Source organism: Drosophila grimshawi, unplaced genomic scaffold, assembly GCF_018153295.1.
Source record: "Drosophila grimshawi isolate 15287-2541.00 unplaced genomic scaffold, ASM1815329v1 contig_44, whole genome shotgun sequence".
Lineage (NCBI taxonomy): Eukaryota > Metazoa > Arthropoda > Insecta > Diptera > Drosophilidae > Drosophila > Drosophila grimshawi.
The window spans coordinates 14674732-14696914 of NW_025063240.1; the positions used below are offsets into that span (position 1 = coordinate 14674732).

The 22183-nt window shown below is 37.5% G+C and overlaps 2 protein-coding genes across 9 annotated transcripts in view; one reads left to right on the forward strand and one right to left on the reverse strand.

The window, feature by feature from the left end:
• Positions 1-22183, forward strand: part of LOC6557536 (protein furry) — a 45840-nt gene that overhangs the window by 9100 nt on the left and 14557 nt on the right. For 3 of the 6 annotated variants that reach the window (XM_032743025.2, XM_043215478.1, XM_032743026.2), the window contains exons 4-14: positions 35-1455; positions 1528-1768; positions 1838-2020; positions 3461-3604; positions 4604-4771; positions 4858-5007; positions 5071-5240; positions 5298-5452; positions 5527-5637; positions 5703-5857; positions 8221-8384. In XM_032743025.2, the coding sequence (XP_032598916.1) occupies positions 35-1455; positions 1528-1768; positions 1838-2020; positions 3461-3604; positions 4604-4771; positions 4858-5007; positions 5071-5240; positions 5298-5452; positions 5527-5637; positions 5703-5857; positions 8221-8384 (3062 nt within the window). The remainder of the gene's footprint in view (positions 1-34; positions 1456-1527; positions 1769-1837; positions 2021-3460; positions 3605-4603; positions 4772-4857; positions 5008-5070; positions 5241-5297; positions 5453-5526; positions 5638-5702; positions 5858-8220; positions 8385-22183) is intronic. The other 3 variants (XM_032743027.2, XM_001984159.3, XM_043215479.1) reach the window with 1 other exon arrangement.
• On the reverse strand, positions 9941-21418 carry LOC6557552 (neuropeptides capa receptor). Of its 3 annotated transcripts, XM_001984163.3 has the most exons (8): positions 21404-21418; positions 20444-21229; positions 16135-16277; positions 15831-16033; positions 15360-15481; positions 13741-13859; positions 13486-13553; positions 9941-10086 (listed from the first exon to the last, which is right to left on the reverse strand). In XM_001984163.3, the coding sequence occupies exons 2-8, from the start codon at positions 21113-21115 to the stop codon at positions 9989-9991; spliced, it is 1425 nt and encodes a 474-aa protein (XP_001984199.1). In that variant the 5' UTR covers positions 21116-21229; positions 21404-21418; the 3' UTR covers positions 9941-9988. The 3 variants fall into 3 exon arrangements, with proteins under 3 accessions (XP_001984199.1, XP_043071415.1, XP_043071416.1); XM_043215480.1 differs by lacking the exons at positions 13741-13859; positions 21404-21418 and having other exon boundaries at positions 9990-10086; positions 20444-21221; XM_043215481.1 differs by lacking the exons at positions 13486-13553; positions 13741-13859; positions 15360-15481; ... (1 more) ...; positions 16135-16277; positions 21404-21418 and having other exon boundaries at positions 9990-10086; positions 20444-21221.

Consider the following 22183-nt stretch of genomic DNA (forward strand, 5'->3'; position numbering starts at 1 on the left):
TTCCATCTCTAAAATAGTTTGTTTTGTTTTGCAGGGGCTCCAAGGGCGTCGTTCCGCGCGACACGCCGCTAAACATCTTTGTAAAGATCATTCAGTTTATTGCCCAGGAACGTTTGGATTTTGCCATGCGCGAGATTGTCTACGATTTGCTGTGTGTGGGTCGGTCCATTAAGGTCATACTCAATCCTGAACGGATGAGCATCGGTTTGCGTGCATTTTTGGTCGTTGCCGACTCACTGCAGCAAAAGGATGGCGAGCCGACAATGCCGCGCTCCGTGACCATTCTGCCGTCGGGCAATACGTTGCGGGTGAAGAAGACCTACATTAACAAGATGCTCACGGATGATACGGCACGTAGCATTGGCATGTCCACATATTTTCCGCACGTACGTCGCGTCTTTGTGGATATCTTGCGTGCTCTGGACGTGCACTGTGGTCGCCCGTTGATGATGACAAATACCCAGAATCAGAATAAGGAGCCCGACGAGATGCTCTCCGGTGAGCGAAAGCCGCGCATTGATCTCTTTCGGACGTGTGTGGCAGCTGTGCCCAGATTGATACCGGATACGATGACCGCTCAGGAGCTGGTTGATTTGCTGTCTCGGTTGACCGTGCACATGGACGAGGAGCTGCGCATACTGACGCATCAATCGCTGCAGACGCTGGTCATAGACTTTCCGGATTGGCGTCAGGATGTCGTGCACGGTTACACACAGTTTCTGGTGCGCGATGTCACCGACACCTATCCGCAATTGTTGGAGAACTGCACGCGCATCTTGTTTGTCTTCCTAAACATTTGGCGCTGTGCGATTTATGTCAATGGCGCTGCAGCCACCGGCAACAACACGGGCGTACCCAGTGCCACTGGCGCTGGTCTTAATGCTCAGGCTCAGGCCAAAGTTGGCGGCACAGTGCCAACAATTGGTGCAGCTGTTGCACAGGCAACTGTGCCAGTGGCGACCGTTGCGACACCACCCGTTGCCGGCAAAGATGGGACGACAAGCAGCCAATTGTCGAAGCAGCAGCATCTGAATACCGCCAGCAGCGCTGCATCCAGCATAACCACGTCGAGCGGCATGTCCAGCATTACACAGCACACAGTGCTCAATATGGTGGCCAACGATGTGAATAAAAAGAATGAGATTCCGTTGGCAACCACGCTGCACTTTGTCGAGGGCTTTGCATTGGTGCTGCTCTGCAACTATCGCCCCTATTTGCGCAAACTGGCGGCCATGATACTCAAGGAGGTGAAGAATCTAATGCGTGCTCTGGGCATACCGGAAACTGAGCCACCGCTCATCGATGTTATGGATCGCTGCTGTCCGCAGATTGTGGAGAAGTGTCTGCCCCTGTTGCCCCAAGCGGAAAAGACGGCCATACTAAATGCCAATTGCATTGATCTGCAGTGGATAGCAGAGCGCAGCAGCGGCGTTTGGCTTGCCAGTCTCACAGATGGTAAGCAACTGCTACACAAAACTGTTTCAGCTGCGGTGTATTAATACATTTTTGTTTTTCTTATTCATTTAGACAACTCCAAGTCGTCCACTTTGACACTGAATCTATCGCAGTCCAGTTCAGCAGCAGCTGCGGCTGCAGCAGCGGCATCAGCTGCCAGTTGTGCACAGCCGCCATTTGATCCCTGGGCTAGCTGCCTGTTTGGCCTGTTGGAGCGCCAGCGCGTGTTACAACAATGCCCCTCGGCGGTGGCGCAGGCTTGGCCCATTTGCTATGCGCGCCTCAATGCGCTCTACAGTGTCATAGATCCCACGTAAGTGTCGGGTGTTATTCGAATATTTGTTTAAGCAGTTGTTGAATGCATTTTTCGTTTCACTTGCAGCCCCGTCAGCGATAATCGCGCCTCATTGCTGCGCGGCTCGGCGCCGACTAAGAAAGTGCCCACCGAAAGCCAAAAATATTCGTATATGCGTTTGTGGCGCAATCAGGTGGCATGCGCTATGCGCTTAGTGCCCCAAATACCCAGTGTGGCTGTGCGCTGTGCATCGCCCGATTTGAGCTTGAGGTAAGTTTTGCGACGCAAAATTCACATTGATGCCACATTTCTCAGCCAACACATTTCGACAATCTCGACAATTGTATGTTTCCCGTATCGAAAACCATTTCATTTTGTCTATTTGGTTAACATATTGCATTCGATTGAATTTATAGTGCACGTATCTCTGCCCCCAAATCCAAGTTTATACTAGTGTTGTTTGCAAATCCATTTTAATGTTATTGTCATTTCGTGTTAGTTTTGCGCCTATCGAATTGTCTGTTTGTCATCTTAAATCGAAGCAGTCTGCATATGCACACGTCCATCGCGACACACACATACACACCTACACACACATATACACCCACACACACATATAGACCCACACACATAATAATAAAGTAAATAAACTCCTTGAAATATCTTATGAATTTCAATGAAATTCTATTTGTAACCGAACAAAAGTAAAACACTTGAAATGTATCAAAGTCAATCAAATGGTGATAGTTTATATTTCATGTTTTGTATATTGCTATGTATTTATGTATGTTTTATAGATTTATAATGCTTTTTGTTATTTATTGTTTCATTTGCATCTTATCATAGAACCATTCATAATTTGTTGTATAATTGAGAAAATAATTGTGGTGCATCTAAAGCAAACAATCAAGTGACTGTAAAACATTCACACACAATCAATTGTGTTGGCTGATTGTGTTTGCATTATCGACAGATATGAAAATTGTTGTTTTGTTTGATATGCAAATTTCAAATTAAAGCGACAGCGTTCGGATTTGCTTTTCGATATTTGATGTTTTAGGCCTGTAAATATGCAAATAAGATAGACGCATTGATGAAGACAGGGTAAAGGGTTGAAGTAATGAATCTAATAAATATTATTGAATAATTTGCTGCGCTTACTTAAGCATTGAAATTGAAAATATTTTTATGCGTTCGCCTTTATATTTTAAGTGCACTCGCAGTTTTGTCATTATTCTTACCATCAATCAGTTTCAATTAGCTTAAGTTCGCGAAAATGTACAAAATTCCTGTATTTGTTCAATGAAATGCATAAATTGACTTTCTTACATCCAGCATTGAGTTTACCATTGTCACCGTCCACAAACATAATCATTCCAAATGTTATCAGATCGCGTTACGCATCGGTATTTTTTGTGCCTCTCTCGCATCAATGTCAACTGTCAACGGTAGACGGGAAAATTTCAATTTAAACCACAAAACACCCACCACACGGAACCAAACACGCCCCTCCCCACCCACACACATACTTGCATATAAATCAGTTAAACATTCGGTTAACCTGTGAAAAGTGGTCGAAAGTTGGAATGAAGTCATAAACGTCATATTCGTAGTTAACATTTCGTCAAGTTCAACTGATTTAATCGTTCGCTCTATACACACCATATGTATTACCTCTATATATATATACATATGGATTGTAATTTATAGTTTACAAGATCAATCGGACTCACGTTCGCTATCCGATTCCTTGGACAATATACCGTCAAATGTATTTGGGCCCGAGGGAATTGTGACTCGTTTTACGCTACCGCTCTCCTACGGACGCAAAGAGGCGCGCCAGAAACGTCTTGGGTAAAGCAAACCAAAAACCAAAAACCAAAACCAAAAATCCAACCAATTAAGTGCCGCATACAGTGAGGCGTATAATTAATCCATATAATTGTGCTCCGACTAGTTTTAATGGGGTTCTTTATTCTTTATATGCGTGTGTGTATCTATGTGTAATTTTTGGCATGGAATTTATTGCTTTAGTGCTTGTAGTTTATGTAGACATTTCCAACTATTTTTAGCCCTTTATCTTTTATCTTCAATGATAAATAATTGAAAGCCACACTTTATTGTATTTTATTGCTTTGTAAATTTAATTATTGGAATTTTTGTAATTTGCAAATGAAATTGATTTTGAATGCTTTATGTAGGTTGTAAATTGCAAGAACATCTGCATTTGCTGCTTTTAGTGCCTGAAAATTTTATTAATATCTGTCACCATATTTTTTGTTCTATATTAAATTCCTAAATTAAAAATCTTTGGCATTTATTTGTTGGCATTTTATTTGTCTGTTTATTCTGCGTTTGTCTGTCTCGCGGCTTACTGTCATTTTTGGTGTGTCTTAAAAACACCGAAAAGTCATTATAAGTGAAGTTTATTTATTTTGGTCCCTGCGCGTTGAAGCTTGACCATCTCGACAGCCGCTTGTCAAGCCTGCTTGCCAAAAAAAGAGAAAAAAAATGCATATATATATAAATATACAACAATTTTAACTAACCGCAATATTTGTTGTGGTACTCCTGAAAAATTTATTTGACTAGCGTCAAAAGTTGTGTTTTTATTTGAAATGTTCTGTGCGGTTTTAATATTTATAATGTTAATTTAAATGAAATTGTTTGGCATGCAGATGGGCACAGGCTTTTGTATACATATAAATAGAATTGTGAGTGTTACAGCGGAGTGAGCTTGAGCTCTGCCAGTTTCTGTTAACCACAATTTCAAGGCCAGTATTCAGGAGTGACAGGACTTTTACTCACAGCGAAACCACACTAAAATGTGCGACCGTAAATTTTATTTTATAGCTCATCGCCAGACTCCCTGAACGCGGATCGCAGTGACAAGTCAGCGATGGGCAGCGCCTCACCACAGGCCCTCTACAAATTGGTGGTGCCTCTGCTTCGCTGTGAGGCCATTGATGTACGGGATGCGGCTGTCAATGCGTTGGGCATGATAAATCATGATGCGCTCAAGTAAGCGTAAAGTTTTTTTTTTTTTTAGAATTTTTAATAATCGTCTTTAAACCTGTAACACTTTCGTTTCGCCTCCTTTGCGACAGAGATCTTATGGAGGAGCTTGTGGTCTATATACGCGAGGCCGTTGATCGCAAACAGGAGAATATGCGGCGACGACGACGTCGTGATGCACTGCGTCTGCAGGTAGTGCGTGTGCTGGAGAAAATTGCAGAGAATGGCACCTTTGGTGTTAGGTAAGTGTTCGCCTAAGTCTCAGCTCTAACTGCAGTTGCTTACGGTAGATATTCCTGTTACAGCACCTGTGTGTTGGAGCGCGATACGATGTCGCTGCATCCCACATTTGTGGAATACATAGAAGGCGCCATGGCATATCTAATGGCCGAAACGGACAAGGATAATCTGAGCATACGCGAGGTTAAGGCACACTTCTGCAATTTCATACGCAAAATGATTAAAAACTTTTCACGTAAGTTGCTTGTTTTGCATATATTTTTATTATATTCATATTTATTTATTTTCACAGTGGAGTCTGGTGCGACTTTGTTATCGCGCGATTTGAAGCGTAATTTATTCAATTTATTTGCCACTTGGTGTGGCAGCTTCTCCAAGCCGCTAAGCATTAGCTCACAGATTGGCCAAACTCTCGAAGAGGAAAAACTGCAATTTAGCGCATTGCAGGCAAGTGACAGCCGGTGCTCCCACGCATCCTTAATGTATTCTAAAGTCCTTGTTTTCTTGTTTCCATCATGCAGGCCATGTCCGCTTTGCTCTGCTGCGGCCACATCTTTTATACGCCGCATCTTCAAGACGATGGCATTATATATAAATGGCTGGATTTGTTGCTCACCTCCAAAGATGAAAAGGTAACTTATTGGTGACTACTCGTTTCATATATTCATATTTTATACATACTCGATTTTGTGTGCAGATTTATCAGTTGGCTCGTGATACGGTTGTGCTGCTCCTGGAATCGAATCCGGATATGGGACAACTGCTCGAATGGGTCATCGATCGTTGCTATACCTCAACTCCACGTGAGGCAGATGCTTGTTTCTTGGCGTTGGCCTCAATCTTCAGTGCAAAGTAAGTGAACCAATCGCTGAATTAATATGTAGCGCATTAAATTCTTTCCCAAACTGCAACCCCCGGTTACTTCCACCGCTTGTGCTTCTGTGAGAGTGCCCCATTTACAAATAAGCTCATTACCCATATGTCCTGTGTCTGCATGCACTTTGTGTGGTTGCGTGTAAGGGCTTAATATCGTTAAAGTGGCGCCTCACATGTCCGGTGGATGTGGAACAGCTTTAAGCTTTCAACCTTCAACGTACTTGACGTATTTGTATTTTATTGCATTGCAACCAGGTGACGAAACAACCGACAGTGCATAATTTTTCAATATATATATATATATTTTTTTTTTGATAAATTCGAATTATTTTTTTGTCTTTTTTGAATTTGCATTATATTATCTTCTTGCCAAAAGCTTCTGAAATAACTTAAATAATCCGCCTATGCAGCGTTTAAAAATATTTAGTGTTTCATCTTTTAAATTTTAATTACTATCATAAATCCTTGAGTGGATTGAGTGCTTGTTGAGAGTTTATGACTGCCGTAAGCATATTTAATATTCAAAGAAAATGAAAACTGAATTTTAAATATTCTACATTTTTGAGTTGCTTTGGGCAATTTCTGTAAATCATATTGCATGCGTGTATTCGGCTTGCGTGTGTAATTCTTTTCTTTGGGACACAAGTTATTTGCAGCACACAGCTGAAAACTGTTATATTTTGGTACCTTTGTAGAGGCTATGACAATTTCTTTGTGAAGTTTGTAACGCATTGAGGAAGACTTAGCCGACCCCATAACTTATTCTTGATCAGCATCAGTAGCTGAGTCTAGACTTCCGTCTGTCTGTGTGTCTGTCTGTGACTATGCAAACTAATCTCTCAGTTTTTAAGCTATGTTGATAAAACTTAAAAATTAATTTTTAACAAGTTATCCTAACTCAACTTATCAGTTATGATGCATGTCATTCTACTGCTAAAATTTGCACAAAAAATTGATCGAAAGATGAGTTCTTTTGTAAAAACATTTTTGTTTTATCTTGATATTCTGCGCTGAATATTTTCACAAATAAACATCGCTAGATTTGTAAAATTTCTGGTAAAGTTCAGATGTCAGCAATTTGAGTTCGGTCTACAAGGGTATGTTATCCTTGGCGTGCCATTTGTTTCTTGTTTTTTGAATGATTCACATTTTGTGGCAAGTGTTCTGTGTGGTTTTTGCGTGCTGTTGTCTTATATAAATAAATTAAATTTTGTGCATCGTTGCACTTTGAAACTGCTGCCATAGTTTACTTTGATTTACTACAGCTTCTCCACAAGGTTTTCATAGTCAAAATTCTTTCGTTTATTTTCTTTTTTAAATCTGTGTAACGCTTTGCGGTTTTCTTTTTATCAAACTGTAGTACATGTCGTTCGAAGACCATCCTTTCGAAATCTATACACACAAAAGCACACAGATGCATCTATAAGCTCAAAACCGAACTTTGATTGATTGCTTAATTACTGGCGCATGTGGCCAATGTGCCATTACACTGGCAGGAAGAGGGGAAGAAGGGGTGGGACAATGTTCTCCTTTGTCGCAATACCAATCCCGTCCAACTTAAAGTCTAGTCGGTTGGTTTGCATAACAGCAAAGTCATTTCAAATTAGCTGAATGACAATTTGACAAGTCCTTATTTTGTATGTCCTTTCAACGAGCATTTTTTTGTAAAGACTAAACTCCATAACAAAAATATAAAGAACCACATCTCACCACACTCGCAAACATGCCGTCAAATTATATGAAAATATCCACTTGGCTTACATTCGTAAAAACTTGTGAAATTGTTAAATCTGGTAGAAGCTAGCTGACCAAAAAAACCTTTTTTATCAAAAGAATGCTGACTGAAAATGCGCTTTTGACCGTAGTGTTGGTTTCAGCTTGGACTACTATAACATATTAAACAATTTAAAAGCATCAAAATGGTTTTTAATGGTACACAATATGGAAACTAAACTCGTTAAATGTCTTACAAGAGGAAATTGAAAAAGCGTTGCATAATCCTCTGTGTTGGCATTTTGAATGCAAATTGAGAATCGATTGCCATGAAATTCGCGAAGGGGATTTATTCGGGCATGACGCGTAATGGTAGGTTGCCTCTTTGATGGCACAGCCGATGACAGCGGCAGCGATTGAACCTTAATTGGCAAACAGTGGCCTGTTAATTTGACAGCCATTTCAAGTTGGCTCGCTCCCTTTTAAAGCAAGCTGCTTTAAATTGCTTTATTTAAGTAGCTCATTCTCGAAGCACTTTTAAACCATATCTTATGCGAATGCTGAGTTAAATCCTTATGTGCTTAAAATTCATTTACATTTTGTGTATTTATTTTGTTTTTCCCCAGAGAGTATCCATGCGACCATTACACATCCGTCATAACTGTAACGCTACTGATGACTGGCTGTCCGCGTGTGGAGGTGCATGCCACAGCACTGCAGCTGCTGCAAATACTGGACAAGCGTTTCTTTGGCAGCGTCGTGGGCACACTCCACAGCGACAACGAGAAAGGTATGAGCTCTTATCCCCATAATTAACGACTCATTTGTTGCAACTAACAAACTTGAATAAACTCAAAATGAGCTTAAATGTAAAAGCTTTTCCGTAACTAGAAAGAGTACGGCTGTAAAAGAGGTCTTAAATATGCCTTTATTTATCTGTGTTTCATTTTGCATAGAAACTTTGAATAAAAGTTGTAAGAATTCAATAATTTCAAAGTTGCGCTCAACAAACTTCATTTTGCCTTTTTTAATCCATCGAATGCAGCTTCAAAGTTCATCATTAGTAGGTCAAATTGTTGGAAAGTTTCTTAAAACTACTTAAATTCTTGATAATACTTTTAATAGTTTCTTCGTGCGAATTTTTTTTATCAACTCTTGCCTCCACAAGCTTTTTGGCCATGTGTGTTGGAATTTTGGCAGAAATGTTGACCAACACTCGCAGTGGTAAAAGGTTAAGTAAATCAAATCGATTATTTTAGACTTACTTGTGTTCATATATTCATATTGTTTTTTTTTTGTTTTGTTTGTTTTTGCATGAGTTCGCACAGATTTAAGGTATTTATCATTGTTGTCGCATTAGCCACGGCAATTAGCAGTAATTTCTAATTTGTAAACATGACCGTTCGCCCACATTTATGGGCATAATCTACAAGTTGATTATGGGGCTGTGCCGGAAATTGAAATGTATATATATACATACATATAAATATTTTTGGTGTGTTGGTAGCCAACAAGTGGGATTTTGCAGTTGGGGCACCTGACTGACCTTTTTTTTTATGTGCGCTAAGCAGCTTAACTTTTGTTATTGTTATGGCAAATTGGCCTTGTCCGAACTGTGTAGTTAGCTCGGTACTTTGACTACCTTAAAATAATGCTGCTTAATGACGCTCGGTTTGATAAACTTGTTCCACGAAAAACCCTTAAATGTGATTGCTGGTGTCCTGTTGTGGGCCAGATATTGCCTCAATTCAATTACGTAATTGAAACATCTGCTGCTGATTAGATAATTCCATTAAATTCATATTTGCCTGTGTGGTTTGTGGGGTCGGGAAAATTACGATTACAAAAGACCAACAATTAAAATAACTAATTTTGTTGTCGTTGCTGTGAATAGAATGAATATTTATTACGTATTTGGTTAACACTTATTATTTGAATGTTTTCAATTTGTCAGGTTTTTTTCATTAAAATTTTCGCTTGTGTATAACATTAATTAATTATTAATTAATAGTAATTTAATTAAATTGCAGCAACAAAGCTTAAACATTACAAATTCAATTTACACACATATGTTTAAAATTAAAAGCTGACAACTGAATTATGAAGTGCTCTGCAGAGTTGTGTAATATTCGTTTTGGGATAAATAAACATATACCCTATTTTTTGGTGTATCAATTTAAATTTAAGATATTTATCTGCTTTCTTATATATGTATTTTTTTTTTAATCGCTGTTTCACATATCCTATAATGATATTTTCCTCTTCCTTATTTTTTTTTAACCTTACCAACATCACAAACAGTTTTCTTTTTAACTTTTTTTTTTAAATAGTTTTTTTTTTCTGTTTACAATTACAAAACATATCTCTCACGATTCTAAATCATATCAAAGCTCTTTATTTAAGTGGATGCAGCTCGTGCATCTCGTTCCAGCAATGCTGCGTCATCATGCGTCTTCTAGTTGAGGTTCCCGTGTTCCGACAGTACTCCGAAACTGTCAAAGAAACAAACCAGAAAAAAAAATGGGAAAAACATTTTAAAAAGGTTCTAGGATAATTTATCGCGCTTTGAGCAAAAAACTCATTAAGACGCGTAACTAATTGTAACCGTTCTTAGAATAAAGGTTAAGTGGTTGAAAATTGATTAAATTCACCTTTTCTATTAAACAGCGAAAATATGTACATTTAATTTACCTGGCTAATATTAAATTACTTAAAGCCATTTTCAATATATATTCAACGACGCTTTGAAACTCGATTTACTGATTAAATTTGAATTTAGTTTCGATTGTAGACCGTTTATTTTTTGGTCTTACCAATGGATGTAAGACCAATGGGTGTAAGACCAAAAAATAAACGGTCCACAATCGAAACTAAATTCAAATTTAAACAGTAAATCGAGTTTCAAAGCATCAATCGTTAGCTTGTTATTTACCGTGTGCGATGGCTGTGATTTCAATTCAGATTTGCCACCATTTTCATCATTTCATGTTCTGGTTCAGGTAACTTTAACAAAAGATTGAGCTTTATATGAATAGAGCAGATGCCATACCATAAATTTTAGTCAATGTTGAGCTTTAAGAGACATTCAACGTTCAAGTTGTGGTCAACACCTACAACCGCAATTTTACACAAAATATAGCATACATTTGGGCGCCACCTTAATTTAGACACTTACCTTGAAAAAGACATATAAACTAGTGGGTGTGGTTGTAAACTGTTAGCTATAGTGGTCAACCTTCAATTAGCCGTATTTTTCAACATGTCCATAAGCAATTTTGAATTTTCTTGGAGACATTAATTTTTTAATAAGGAAATTATTCTTATTACTTATTTTTATTGAAATTTAGAGTACAGGCTACCAGTTTTAGGCTAATTTGAAAATATTTGATTGACTGTCAACCAGCGTAATATTTTAACGGATGTTAGCTGCCAGAGTTTTATTTGAGCATATTGTATTTCTGGCCAATCTGAGGCAATCAATCATGCACACGCCAGTCATACTGCACACACACATAACCAACACCTACACTTACACACAGACATTGACTAAAACTTGATAAACAATTTTTAAACATTGGCCTGGGTGTGTTATTGTCTCACAGATACTCTTAAACAAACACATACACTAAATATATTTATATAATTTTATTTATTGTATGCAAATGAATTTCTTATGCAAAGAATTTTGCGCTCGTTCTGCTAAAGTCAAAAACAAAAGCTGTACTCAAATGAAAATTGTCACCAGCAAACAACTTTGTTTCATGAAATAGTAAAAAGGGTTTTCCGAAAGCTTTTTGTTTACTGACTTTAGTTAATTTATTTGAAAGTCAATTATAAAGTATCTTCGATTTCAAAGTCTTAAAGTGATGGAAAGTTTAAATTCGCGCTTCGCTTCTTAGTTTTTACCCAATTTTTTTTTAGCAACCCTTCTATTTTTATGCTGGGTTTGTGTAAAAGATTAATGGCGACGATTTCTTTTGATTGTGCTTGAAGCGCTATCTGATTGTCCGGTTCTGTGTGAATTGTTAAGTAAATTATATGGTCAAAACAACAAAGACGACTTTTCAATTGTAGGCCATTAAATAAAAAGCCAACTGTCATTGAGTGTATTAACTTCAAGCTAAGTGAAATGTGAGACATAAGACCCACGCCCACGTGCGTTCCTGTCTTAATTTATAGGCAGAGCTATATAAATGTATATATTTATTGTATAAGTCATATATATGCACGTTTCTTGTCAGCTTTAATGGATAAGCGGATATCAAGCCTTGAGGGTATTGCACTGATTGACTTGGTAAGCAACATATTGCCAGCAGGTCGCGTTTTAGCTGAGTGCTCCCGAGGCGTTGGCAATACTCAATGGGGCGAATAGACAACAACGGTAATAAGCAGGCCCTACGGATGAGGAACATACATTGCATTCAGCACACGTTTCACATGCCGTATCAGCAACAGAAAATGTATCGAATAATGTGTGTGTGCGTGAAACTATAGCGAATATTGCTTTAGCCAATCGAAGCCATGATTAATGATTGAACTTTGCAAACGCAGCAAACACTCATTAAATTGCCACCCAACCACTTTTGAAGCAATTAAAACGCCACGGCAAATGCGAGGAATGTGCGAAACGCTGTCTGAATTGAAAATTCAATCAATGGTAAAACTTCTTTAATATGCTAGTTTAAACACACTTGTTATTCAGAACATGTGGCTAATGAGTTAAAAGTTCAAAGCTCAAAACCAAGTTAAAGTAGTCGTGAGAAAGTGTTAGTAGAGAAAGTAGTAGTATGGAAAGTAAAAAAATTTATTGGATTAATTAAGAGGAGTGTTCAACAACTGCTTTGTCTTGGCATTTAATAGAATTTAACGGTTCAACAGAAGTGAGCATCATCAGACAAGAGACGCCTTGTGTTAAACCTATTACCTTGACCTTGCTTGGAACTGTAATAAATAATCCAACTAAGCTGATTTCATTTTCTACCAACTGGGTAAATTAAATACTGTTTTGAAGTTATAGAACTTTTACCTCTATTGTCTGTTGTGCACAACTCAATCAAAATTTGCACAATAATTGCAATTGTCCTGCAGTGCATGATGTCAACATTTCACTAGGGATGTTGACAAGCCACCGACTTCATGAACTACTACTGCAACAAGAACTTGAAGAGTAGTAAGCATTATTGCAGTTGCTGGAACTATTTGCTTCATATTTACACTGGGCAACATGAATGAACAAATATAATAAAGTGCCAAGAGTGAAGAGGAGCACAAATTTGATAATATTTGCCTTGGCTACAACAGTGGCAGCGTTAATTTCATTTCCTGTAGCCTTTCATTCAAGCAAACGGCAGCAACTCCTCTGTTGCCGTGTCACACCTCAAGCGCTTTGTCAATATTTGTATGCATCACACAAAACCTTCTCGACTGTTCTGATTCTGTTAACCTTCGTCGGATTAGTGACATGCATATTTGTTGTTTTTTTTTTTAACTTAACTTTAGTTATACTTCAAAATTTAGTTTTCATATGCTTTAAGATGCTGTAAGGCATATGATATCCTTGAAATCTTAAGCTTACTATTTTCACAGCTCTATTCTTTATCAAATTACATTGTACATTTTTAATCGAATACTCTCGTTGCCTCAAGTTTCAGCTTTAACACATAATGTGTTCTTTTATTATTATTTTGCTTAAGATAAAAGGTTCAAGAGTGAGTATATTATGTAAACGACACCCTATGACACTCAATCACATTGCGATTTGCATTTTATGTTGGAGCTGTTTCACCTGTCCAAGTTTCTGCTGTTCTAATCCGTCGTAAAATTTTAATTTAATTTTATTTAATCTGACGAAAGGGTAGGGACATTCCTTAAGTGTTTGCGTGTTTTCTTACCTGTCACTTGAGTGTTGCCTTCTCGTTGAGCCGATGAGACGCGTCGGAAAATGCTGAGCACAGCTTTGCTATAAAACCAAGGGAAAACAAAATTACAATATTGATTTATGGTAGACACATTTGTGGGTATTCGAGCTCTTATATTTATTCACTTGTAAATGTCTTAAGTACTCAGCGATTTATGATTTATGGAAGGGCACATGTGTGCTTTCAAGTATTTACATAAATTTACTTGTAAATGTTTTCAATACTCACCGAAAATTTTGTCCGCTGACGCAATAAAGCACAAAATTGATGCCGAAATTTGTTATGAAGAACGCATTGAAAATATATTGCAAAACAATTGTCGTAGTTTGTGTTTTCGATGTTTGTGTCTGTTAAATATGGTAGGGAGAAATAATTTAAATAAATATTTCGTTTGAATGTGCCTTCTATTTATAACTGGTATATGTGTGGCATAACATATTATGCAATAATTTATCCTTTGATGTACATTTCGCACAAGTTTCTAATTACGCTTGAGAGATTCCACTTATGTAATTTCTGTTTAGAGAGAGAGCAAGCCCTGAAAGTACCTTGTGAAACTTGTTGAGCCTTTTCGACATTTCCTGTCTATTGGACAAACATAAAACCCTTCCGCCCAATTGCCTTTCTGTCGAACTCAATTCTTTCCAACCAATTGCCATTTATTCGTGTCACGTTGATTGCTTTACCTCTGACTGGCAAATAAATGAAATGGATATTTCAACATGTTTTTTATGTTGCACGTGTAAAAACCTGCCCATTCGTTAATACTGCAGAAGAGCTTATTTTGTTGTTACAATCTCAGAGCTTAGTCATGCGAGTTTCAGATTGACTTATGACCAAACATCACTAAAATTTGTATTACCGAAAAACGCTTTCAAATTATCGAGCAAAAACCTTATTTTGTTTACTCCACATGTATGTCATGAAAATGTGTGTTAAAAGTATGCCAACCCCTTAAAATGAGATTTGGGTAAATTTATTGGTGGGGGAGTGCAGTATTTGTGTATTTTTTTACAATCCAAAAGGTACGCACACTAATTAATGCTTTACAAATTATATGATAAATGTTAAAAACATGTTAAAGCAACGAGCTATCGCTGGAACCTTTTATTATATAGTCAGGATGTGCTGCCTTTGAAGCTGAATGCTGTTTGATTTCTGAGATTGTTATGTGGCTAAGCATGCGATGCTGTTGTCGTCCCATGTCAACTAAACTCTAATCAAGTTATTTCTTTTATCTTTGGCCTATAGTCAATTCTCTTATCTCTGCCCTATAATTATGGACACATTACCATACACTCGTATTCATGGGTCTGTATTATGGTTGTACTGTGTTTCAGTTTGTGGCTTTAGCTAAAATATTCTCTCAAACTTATCTGCTATGTGAGTTGTAGTTGTCCTGCAGCAGCTGCTGTTACTGCTCATTGGCAAAACAAAAGTTTGTTTCTTCTGAAGTGGCCAGCTGCTATGTTCCATTTGTCATCTTTAATTAAGATTGACAACAATGTAGCAGGCTGAACGTGTTAAGCAATCATTCTGAGAGCTCAAATAAATTTAGTATAATTTTAACAAAATTTAAGCACAGCCCACGCAGCGTTTGCTCTTGAGTGTGCTTTCGTTTGGCAAGTTTATAATGCATATAGCTGGTTGGCAAGTTTATAATGCATATAGCTGGTTGGGTCTTCTGTTTTCCCTAGTGCTTTGATTGAACATTATTTAAGAAAGGAAACATGTTTTAATCTCCAGTTTAAGACTGCACTTAATTTTGGAAGCGCACAAAAGCTGTTTGTGTTTGTGTTGTGTCAAATTTAAAGCGTCGATCAGATATATCTCTTTAATGAACTCACCTCCAAATAGGTTTCGATTCGTAACAAGCAGCTGGGTAAATTTAGGCAGACAAAAACTGTTGAGATTATGAGCAGCATTTTGGTAACCTTTAGTTGCGATGAGTTCTGAACGTTGCGATGTGCTGCAATATAAATGTGTTGATGTGTGTGAGCAAATCGGATAATGGCATTGCTCAAAGCATTTGAAATTATTCAAATTAACCAGAGCGAAAAAGTTAGTTAAGTATTCGCATTTTGAAAACTCTTAAGTAGTTTTCATATAACACGCTGCTTTGCACGTTCTCATATGTTGCACACTGTTGCTAATTGTAGCCAAAGTTGGCAGAAAATAGTTTAGGTAAAGTTATCAACAAAGTTATTGCTGTGTGTGAGTGTGTGCCTGACATTAAGTTTTAGTTTTAGCAGTCGGCAGCTTACAAAGTTTACAAAGTCGAGTCAATTGGCCACACCTTTCTGTCACAAGTGTCTCACCTGGCTTCGGTGCAATCTCGCAATTGTGTTGCGACCTGGATTCCTTTCGTGGTTGTTGCTGCAGTTGCTCCGTTTGCCGGGAGACACTGTGCTGTCCGCTTGGGTGTGAGCCCGTTGACTTTTGACGTCTCAGGGATGCTGATATGCGATATGTGCCAGATGCAGCTAAGCCACTTGACGACGTATTGGTTAACGGAGGTTTCCTGCTTGATTAAAACAAGCAAATAACATTAGATGCCAAATATTGAATTATGTAGATGATGCCACACTCTATTTTATTAACAATCGCACTTTATTTACTCACATCTTATGCATTGTTAATGTGCGTCGAACAGTGGCAAATTTCCAAACGGTGTAGGCCGTGCAGGTGTTCAGAACGGTAATGGTTGTAAAGGGCACCGCATATACAACAATCGAGTCCCAATAGTTGAACAAGGCCAGTTGTTCCTGCAAGAAAAAAAGACAGACACGCCTGTCTATATATATCTGGTTCATCCTTTATCGAATTAGGTTCGAATCTGATCTGACAACATGCCATATGCGTAATTCATTTTGGGGGCAACTGCAGTTAACTCGAATTTCTGTTGCTTTTCAAAGCTGACAGCTTCATAACTAAATTACTAAAAGTAATTGATTTTTTTTGCGTTTAATTTCTTGGTGTTGCGCGAAACCCTTGAAAATGTCCAACAAATTTCACGGAAGAATAAGATAAGAGCTGTTCATCAATTTCTATTTAAAAGTTAGGGCTTTTAGCTATTTTAGAGTGTTGTTTATCACGGCAGAACGCTACTATTAATAACCTTAAGGCTCTTGTTAATGTACTTTTTTTCCTCTTAACGAAATTTTTCGAAATTCTGCACTTTATTTGAACGGCTAATGTTGTTTCTTGCAATTTCCGGTCTTTGTTCGCAGGCTTTGGAATTTTTCGCTTGAAATTTGTGTTTGTTTTAAAGCACCACAAAAAAGTAATGCATTTCGATAAAAGCTTAAAAGCGAATTACAAATCAAAAAAGTAATAATTAGCGTTGCATGTCCTCCGCAAACAAATACCAAATACATAACGCATAATTTATGAATTATTTCACAGGCTAGATGCTGATTAAATTGTAAAATAATTCAAATAATGTCTATGCTAAAATGTGCTAATGGTAAACAATTTGATATTAATTATTATTTTGAGCTAACGTTTTCCAACAATGCAAATCAATTAAACCATTTAATTTAACGCAGTGCTGGAATTAAGTACTTAAAACTGTATCATAGTATGGGTAAAGGTTCAAGTGGCTAGTTGAAAGTAATTCACTTTAATGAGCGCATTTTCAATTGGTTTACAGTCCTAGATTCGACATTAAAATGTTGAACTAAAAAGCAAATATAATTAAATATTTCATTGTAATGTAATTTTCATGTATTAATATTCTGTATACTTTTGGTCACTTTACGTTTGCCGGGTTTATCAGAGTGTAAGTGCTTATCAATTTGTATTTAACGCTAGCTTTTTCATATTGTGGTTGTTGTTAAGCACAGGTTCATAGCAACTTAATATTGGAGAAATTCTCATGAGACCACATCTATAAACTCTTGCTGCTTGAGGTGGATTTAGTCAGCCGAACTGAGCCTAGTGGAAGCCGCTAATTAAGACCCAGTTCTGAATTACATGCTCGACAAAGGGAATTGAGTAGCTTATACCCAAGTCTGTTAAGATGTCCACAATGCAACTCGTATCGCATTTATTGTAGCTTCTCTGTACGCAGTTCAATTCAGTTCTCTCTGTCTCAATTTCGCTTGAATGCATCCACATCCAGATGACATTCTATTAAATTATTAGACCGGCTGCTGCTGTAGCTGTGCCTGCCGACATTCACTTTGTAATCAGACTCTGACATGCTATTTAATTTGTGTAATCTGATAATCAGCTGTAACCTTATGTGGTATTTTCGTAAGGTTAGCTGATTGATTTAAAGACTGGGCTAAGCATTATATGCTGACCATATGTATATACATTATAAATCTAATATAGTGAGAGTTTTTGATGTGTTTATTATGAAGATTTAAACTCTATAGAATGTAGTTTCAATTAATAATAATACCTAGCTTAAGAACTACTTTGGTCTACAAACATTTAAAGAAAAATATGAAGAAGAAAAATTGTGTAGTAGTTGTCAAGCTTTCATAAAGATGTGAACTAATTTTAACAAACATTCTTGAATGCACAAATAAATATATAGCTTTACGTCGGTTCTTGTTCACTGCTTTTGCTTAGCAAATTAGCATCCAAATATACACTTAATTCCATTTATTTATATGTATGACTGTCGACAAATTGTGTGAATAATTTGTAAATTGGCGTTGACAGCTAATTTAAACAGGCTTTGTCAAAGCAACCTAAAGTCACGAAAGAAATAAAAAAAAACAATGCGTACTTTTTGCATAATTGGCCGCCCAACCACAAATGTTGCTGCTTTTCAATATTGTTTATTGCTATTATTATTATGTCAATAGACGTTCGCCAATCGATCTACAAGTCCAACGAGGCAGACGAGCGACCAACCCAAAATAATGTGCAACAATGTGGCAAAGCTAGACGCCTCGAAAGCAGATTCCCTTCCCATGTAGCAAATACTGTAAATATGGGCGCATCACTCATACGTCACGTTCGCCCGACCGCATGCCATTGTTTTTTGAATTTTATTTTTTATTTTACTGATTAAATGTGAATGTTTCAGTTGTATATAATGTACTTGAATAATGTACAAGTTGACACTCTATCATATTTATGGGCGTCTCTTTGTGGTCAACTTCAAGCTCCATTTGTTGTCACGGTTAATTTGGCTAATATACGAAACCGTTATTCGCTTGTCGTGTCACTTTGCGAGACCCCCAATTTGTGCCTTGTTTGAAATTAGCATTGAATTTCAAGAAAAGGTGTCAACTTAAAACGCACTGCAAACAGAAATTCGAGATTTATCAAACGCCTAAGGAAATTGGCCGCGAAGGTCAGAACCTTTTCGTTTTGGTTCGCATGGCTATCAATAGGACGCTCCCAAAATCAATTTTCGGAGTAAGGGAAGAAAGAGGAGTTCTTAACTATGCCTGGTTTTTTATTATAATATACATTTTAGGTTTACTTGCGGTCTTTGTACAGCGCTTATGGGAGTGTGACGTCCTGGATGAGGAGTTTGGTCTTAGAAGGCATATTGTTGATATAATGAGTTTGTTGGATAAGGAAAGACAAAATTAACTAATAAAATTCAGTAATTCAAATTAACCGCACTTGAATGAGCTTTAAAATGTCGCTTATAGTTTGTATTTTCCGGTTAATTAATTTCTGTAATTAGCAAGTATCTAATCAGTAATGATGAAATATACAAAATATATTATCTCTGCATTTAGCTTATCTGACTTTCTGCAGAGTATTTCATATTCGTTGACACATTGATTTGGAATTATCTTGTCTTTTGGCATTATATTACGAGGCGTCTTGTGCCACATTTCTACTTCTAATTTGTTGGTTCACCAAATAAATTGTCAATTTACTCCTAACTCACTCAGCAGTTGGCTTAACGAACTGTGCGCCTAATTGATTGGCAACATTTACAACATATGTATTTGTATTGACTTTGCTTATTGCGACTAACACGAATTTTGCGCATTTAGCTTAAGGCTGAGCACTTGCACACAATTGATTTTATTTGTTGATTGGCTTAGAGGGCAAAGTCCTTTATCAACGCGTCAAATAAGATCAACAGTCGGTTAACTTTTTCTTTTTAGTTCTTATCCAAGCCAACAAGTTTTACAGCTGTCTTTGGCAAAATGTTTTTTTGTTACTTAAGTTTTCGCTTGGGACTGAAAATGCTTTTAGATATGCGAAACGATTGTGGGTTTTTATAATGAGCAGAAATGTTTTGGGTTGTGGATACGTTTGATGAGCGCCTTACTTACTGATGCGAGCTTTTAAATTGGGTTATATATATGCTGTATCGATCATTATGTTTACACAAGAGGTACGAAAATCAGGCATCTTGGGTTCAATAAATGAAATAAATTTAAATTTATATTTTATCAGCATTAACGGCTGAGTCCATCGTGTAGATAAATGATTTTTTATGTAGGTGGTATATGTGTTCCATAAAATTGGAAAATAGATAAAAGTTAATTGATATTGACGGGTAGAAAATGTAAAATATTTGTGCATTTCAAAGTTCAATTAAGGTCAAGTCGTCCACAATTGAATTTGTGTATTTTTTTCTTGTTCGAAGTCGTATAAAATTTCCATAGATTGATGGTTACAATAAACGAACTGAACAATTCGAAAAATGTGTGTCTGACTGAATACACAAAAGGATGTCGTATCATAGTCCATGCTCTCCTTTGTTCTGCTGCTAACTTGCAACGTTTTTGTCTGTGTACCGTTATTCACTGCCGGTTGGTATTGGCAACCCATTAAAAAAAACAAACCAAAGGACACCAGTATTGGAATTACACCTATAAAACAGTGACAGCAGGCTGACATTTTTCATGTATGATGCGGACGATGAGTGATACGGACAAGGACGTGGAGATGCTATTGATTACGCATACGACCTGTGGTCGCTTCAAATAGCCGTACTTACCTTATATGTGGTGTTCAAGTCACAAATGGTATCATTCAATTTGGGACTGTAGACGGGTTTGGCGATTAGTATATACGGCACACAATGCACACATCCGGCCAACGTCAGACCAAGTAGCACAATTTTGGCACGTCGAACAGTGCACATGATTTGCCGTTTCAGTGGATACATGACTGCTATGAAACGTTCCACGGTGAATGCGACCACAAACCACACCGAACAGAAGCTGGCCAGGTAGCTGATGAATGTGAAGAACTGACAGAAGTAGTTCTCATTGTAAATGTTCACATTGAGAAAGTTTAGCCACTGCATGAACAGGCCGCACAGAAAACAAGTATCGCTAATGGCTAATGCGGCCAGGTAGAAGCTCGATGATAGCTTTCGCAGTTTGGTCATGAAGAAGACAAAGACGGACAGAATGTTGCCGATGCTGCCAGTGAAACAAATTATTGGCACATAGTATCTATGCACACAATCGCCGACGATAATTGCAATCCGAAACATCTCCTCATCCTCAGCGGACATGTCTTCCAAATCTCCGCTGGTACTCCGGTTCGCAATGCTCGTATAGTTGAGTACTGCTGTTGTGGCTGTCGCTGATATGTCCTGGCTTGTGTTTGACATTATTGTCGTTGCGGTTACTTCGTGGGGATTAGACGTAATTACGTTCATCCTGCGGTCGTCTCACACATTCAATGTCACTTCTCGCTGTCGGACATTCTTTCGCGAAGTACTTGTTTTTGTTTTCTGCTTAAGAGCTTTTCAGCTTCAGTGCTGTGCGAACAACTAAAACACAATAACAAATGAAGAGAATACGGAACCTCAGTCAGTAATTGCATTTCGCAGTTACACTCAGTAATTAATAAGTTGTTAAATGTTACTTCATTTAAAGAAAGAAAGAACTGAAAATTTGTAGAATATAAAGTAAAAATGACGAAAAGTTCGTCAAAGGAACTTTACTAGTTTTTATATTGAAGAGTTCTCAAAGTATTTTTTGTCGACTCGTTGTGTGAAACACTTTTTTTTTTAAGATTTATATTTTTAAATTGTCTTCAAACTAAAAATAAAAAATTAGTTTTTTGTTCAACTTCAATGAAACAAATAATTTGTTATTGGCAGACAATTCGAAAGTAAATTCACTGATTAAAAGTTGTACAACAATTTTTGCGATTTTTTATTGATTGTTTTTCTATAAAACACAACTTTTCACGCGCTCTGAAATTGGATAAGCGTACAGCAAAAGTTTTGATTTTTGATCGAAGTTTGTGCAACTTTTATTTGTCATCAGTGCAAAACTTGTATAATTGATCAAATAATTGCATTGTTGGCATTCAACGTTGAAGTTTACCGTCGGCAGATAAAATTTCGTGATTTGGGGCTGGGAACTTCTAAAGGACCTGTAGCCTGTGGGACAACACGCGCGTAACTAAGCAGAAACAATGCTGATGGTGGGTTTTTAAACAATTCCGAGTGTTTCGCCGCCATTGGAAGGCGCCAACATATGTCGAAAAGCTTTTCAGCCGAATTGTTGGCGTCGGCGCATTGTCAAATTTCACCATTTGATTCATTGAATCAACAGGTGGCAAGGTCATGGCTAAAGCTAAAGCAACAAGTGTGTTTCCTTGAACTAACGAAGGGCTCCTCTAGACAATGTGCCAGCACAACGAGAAGGCAACGAGAGGTGGGCCGCCTATTTTTGTCAATGCTGTTCTTGCTTTGCTGACATTGTTGATAATAAAC

Excerpts from the sequence above, each read along its gene's own strand:
- LOC6557552 (XM_001984163.3), bottom strand. The coding sequence starts at position 21,115 with ATGAACGTAATTACGTCTAATCCCCACGAAGTAACCGCAACGACAATA. Across the intron at positions 13,860-15,359 it reads GAATCGAAACCTATTTGGAG|ACACAAACATCGAAAACACA; the intron begins GTGAGTTCATTA and ends CATATTTAACAG. Across the intron at positions 10,087-13,485 it reads AGGCAACACTCAAGTGACAG|TTTCGGAGTACTGTCGGAAC; the intron begins GTAAGAAAACAC and ends TTTCTTTGACAG.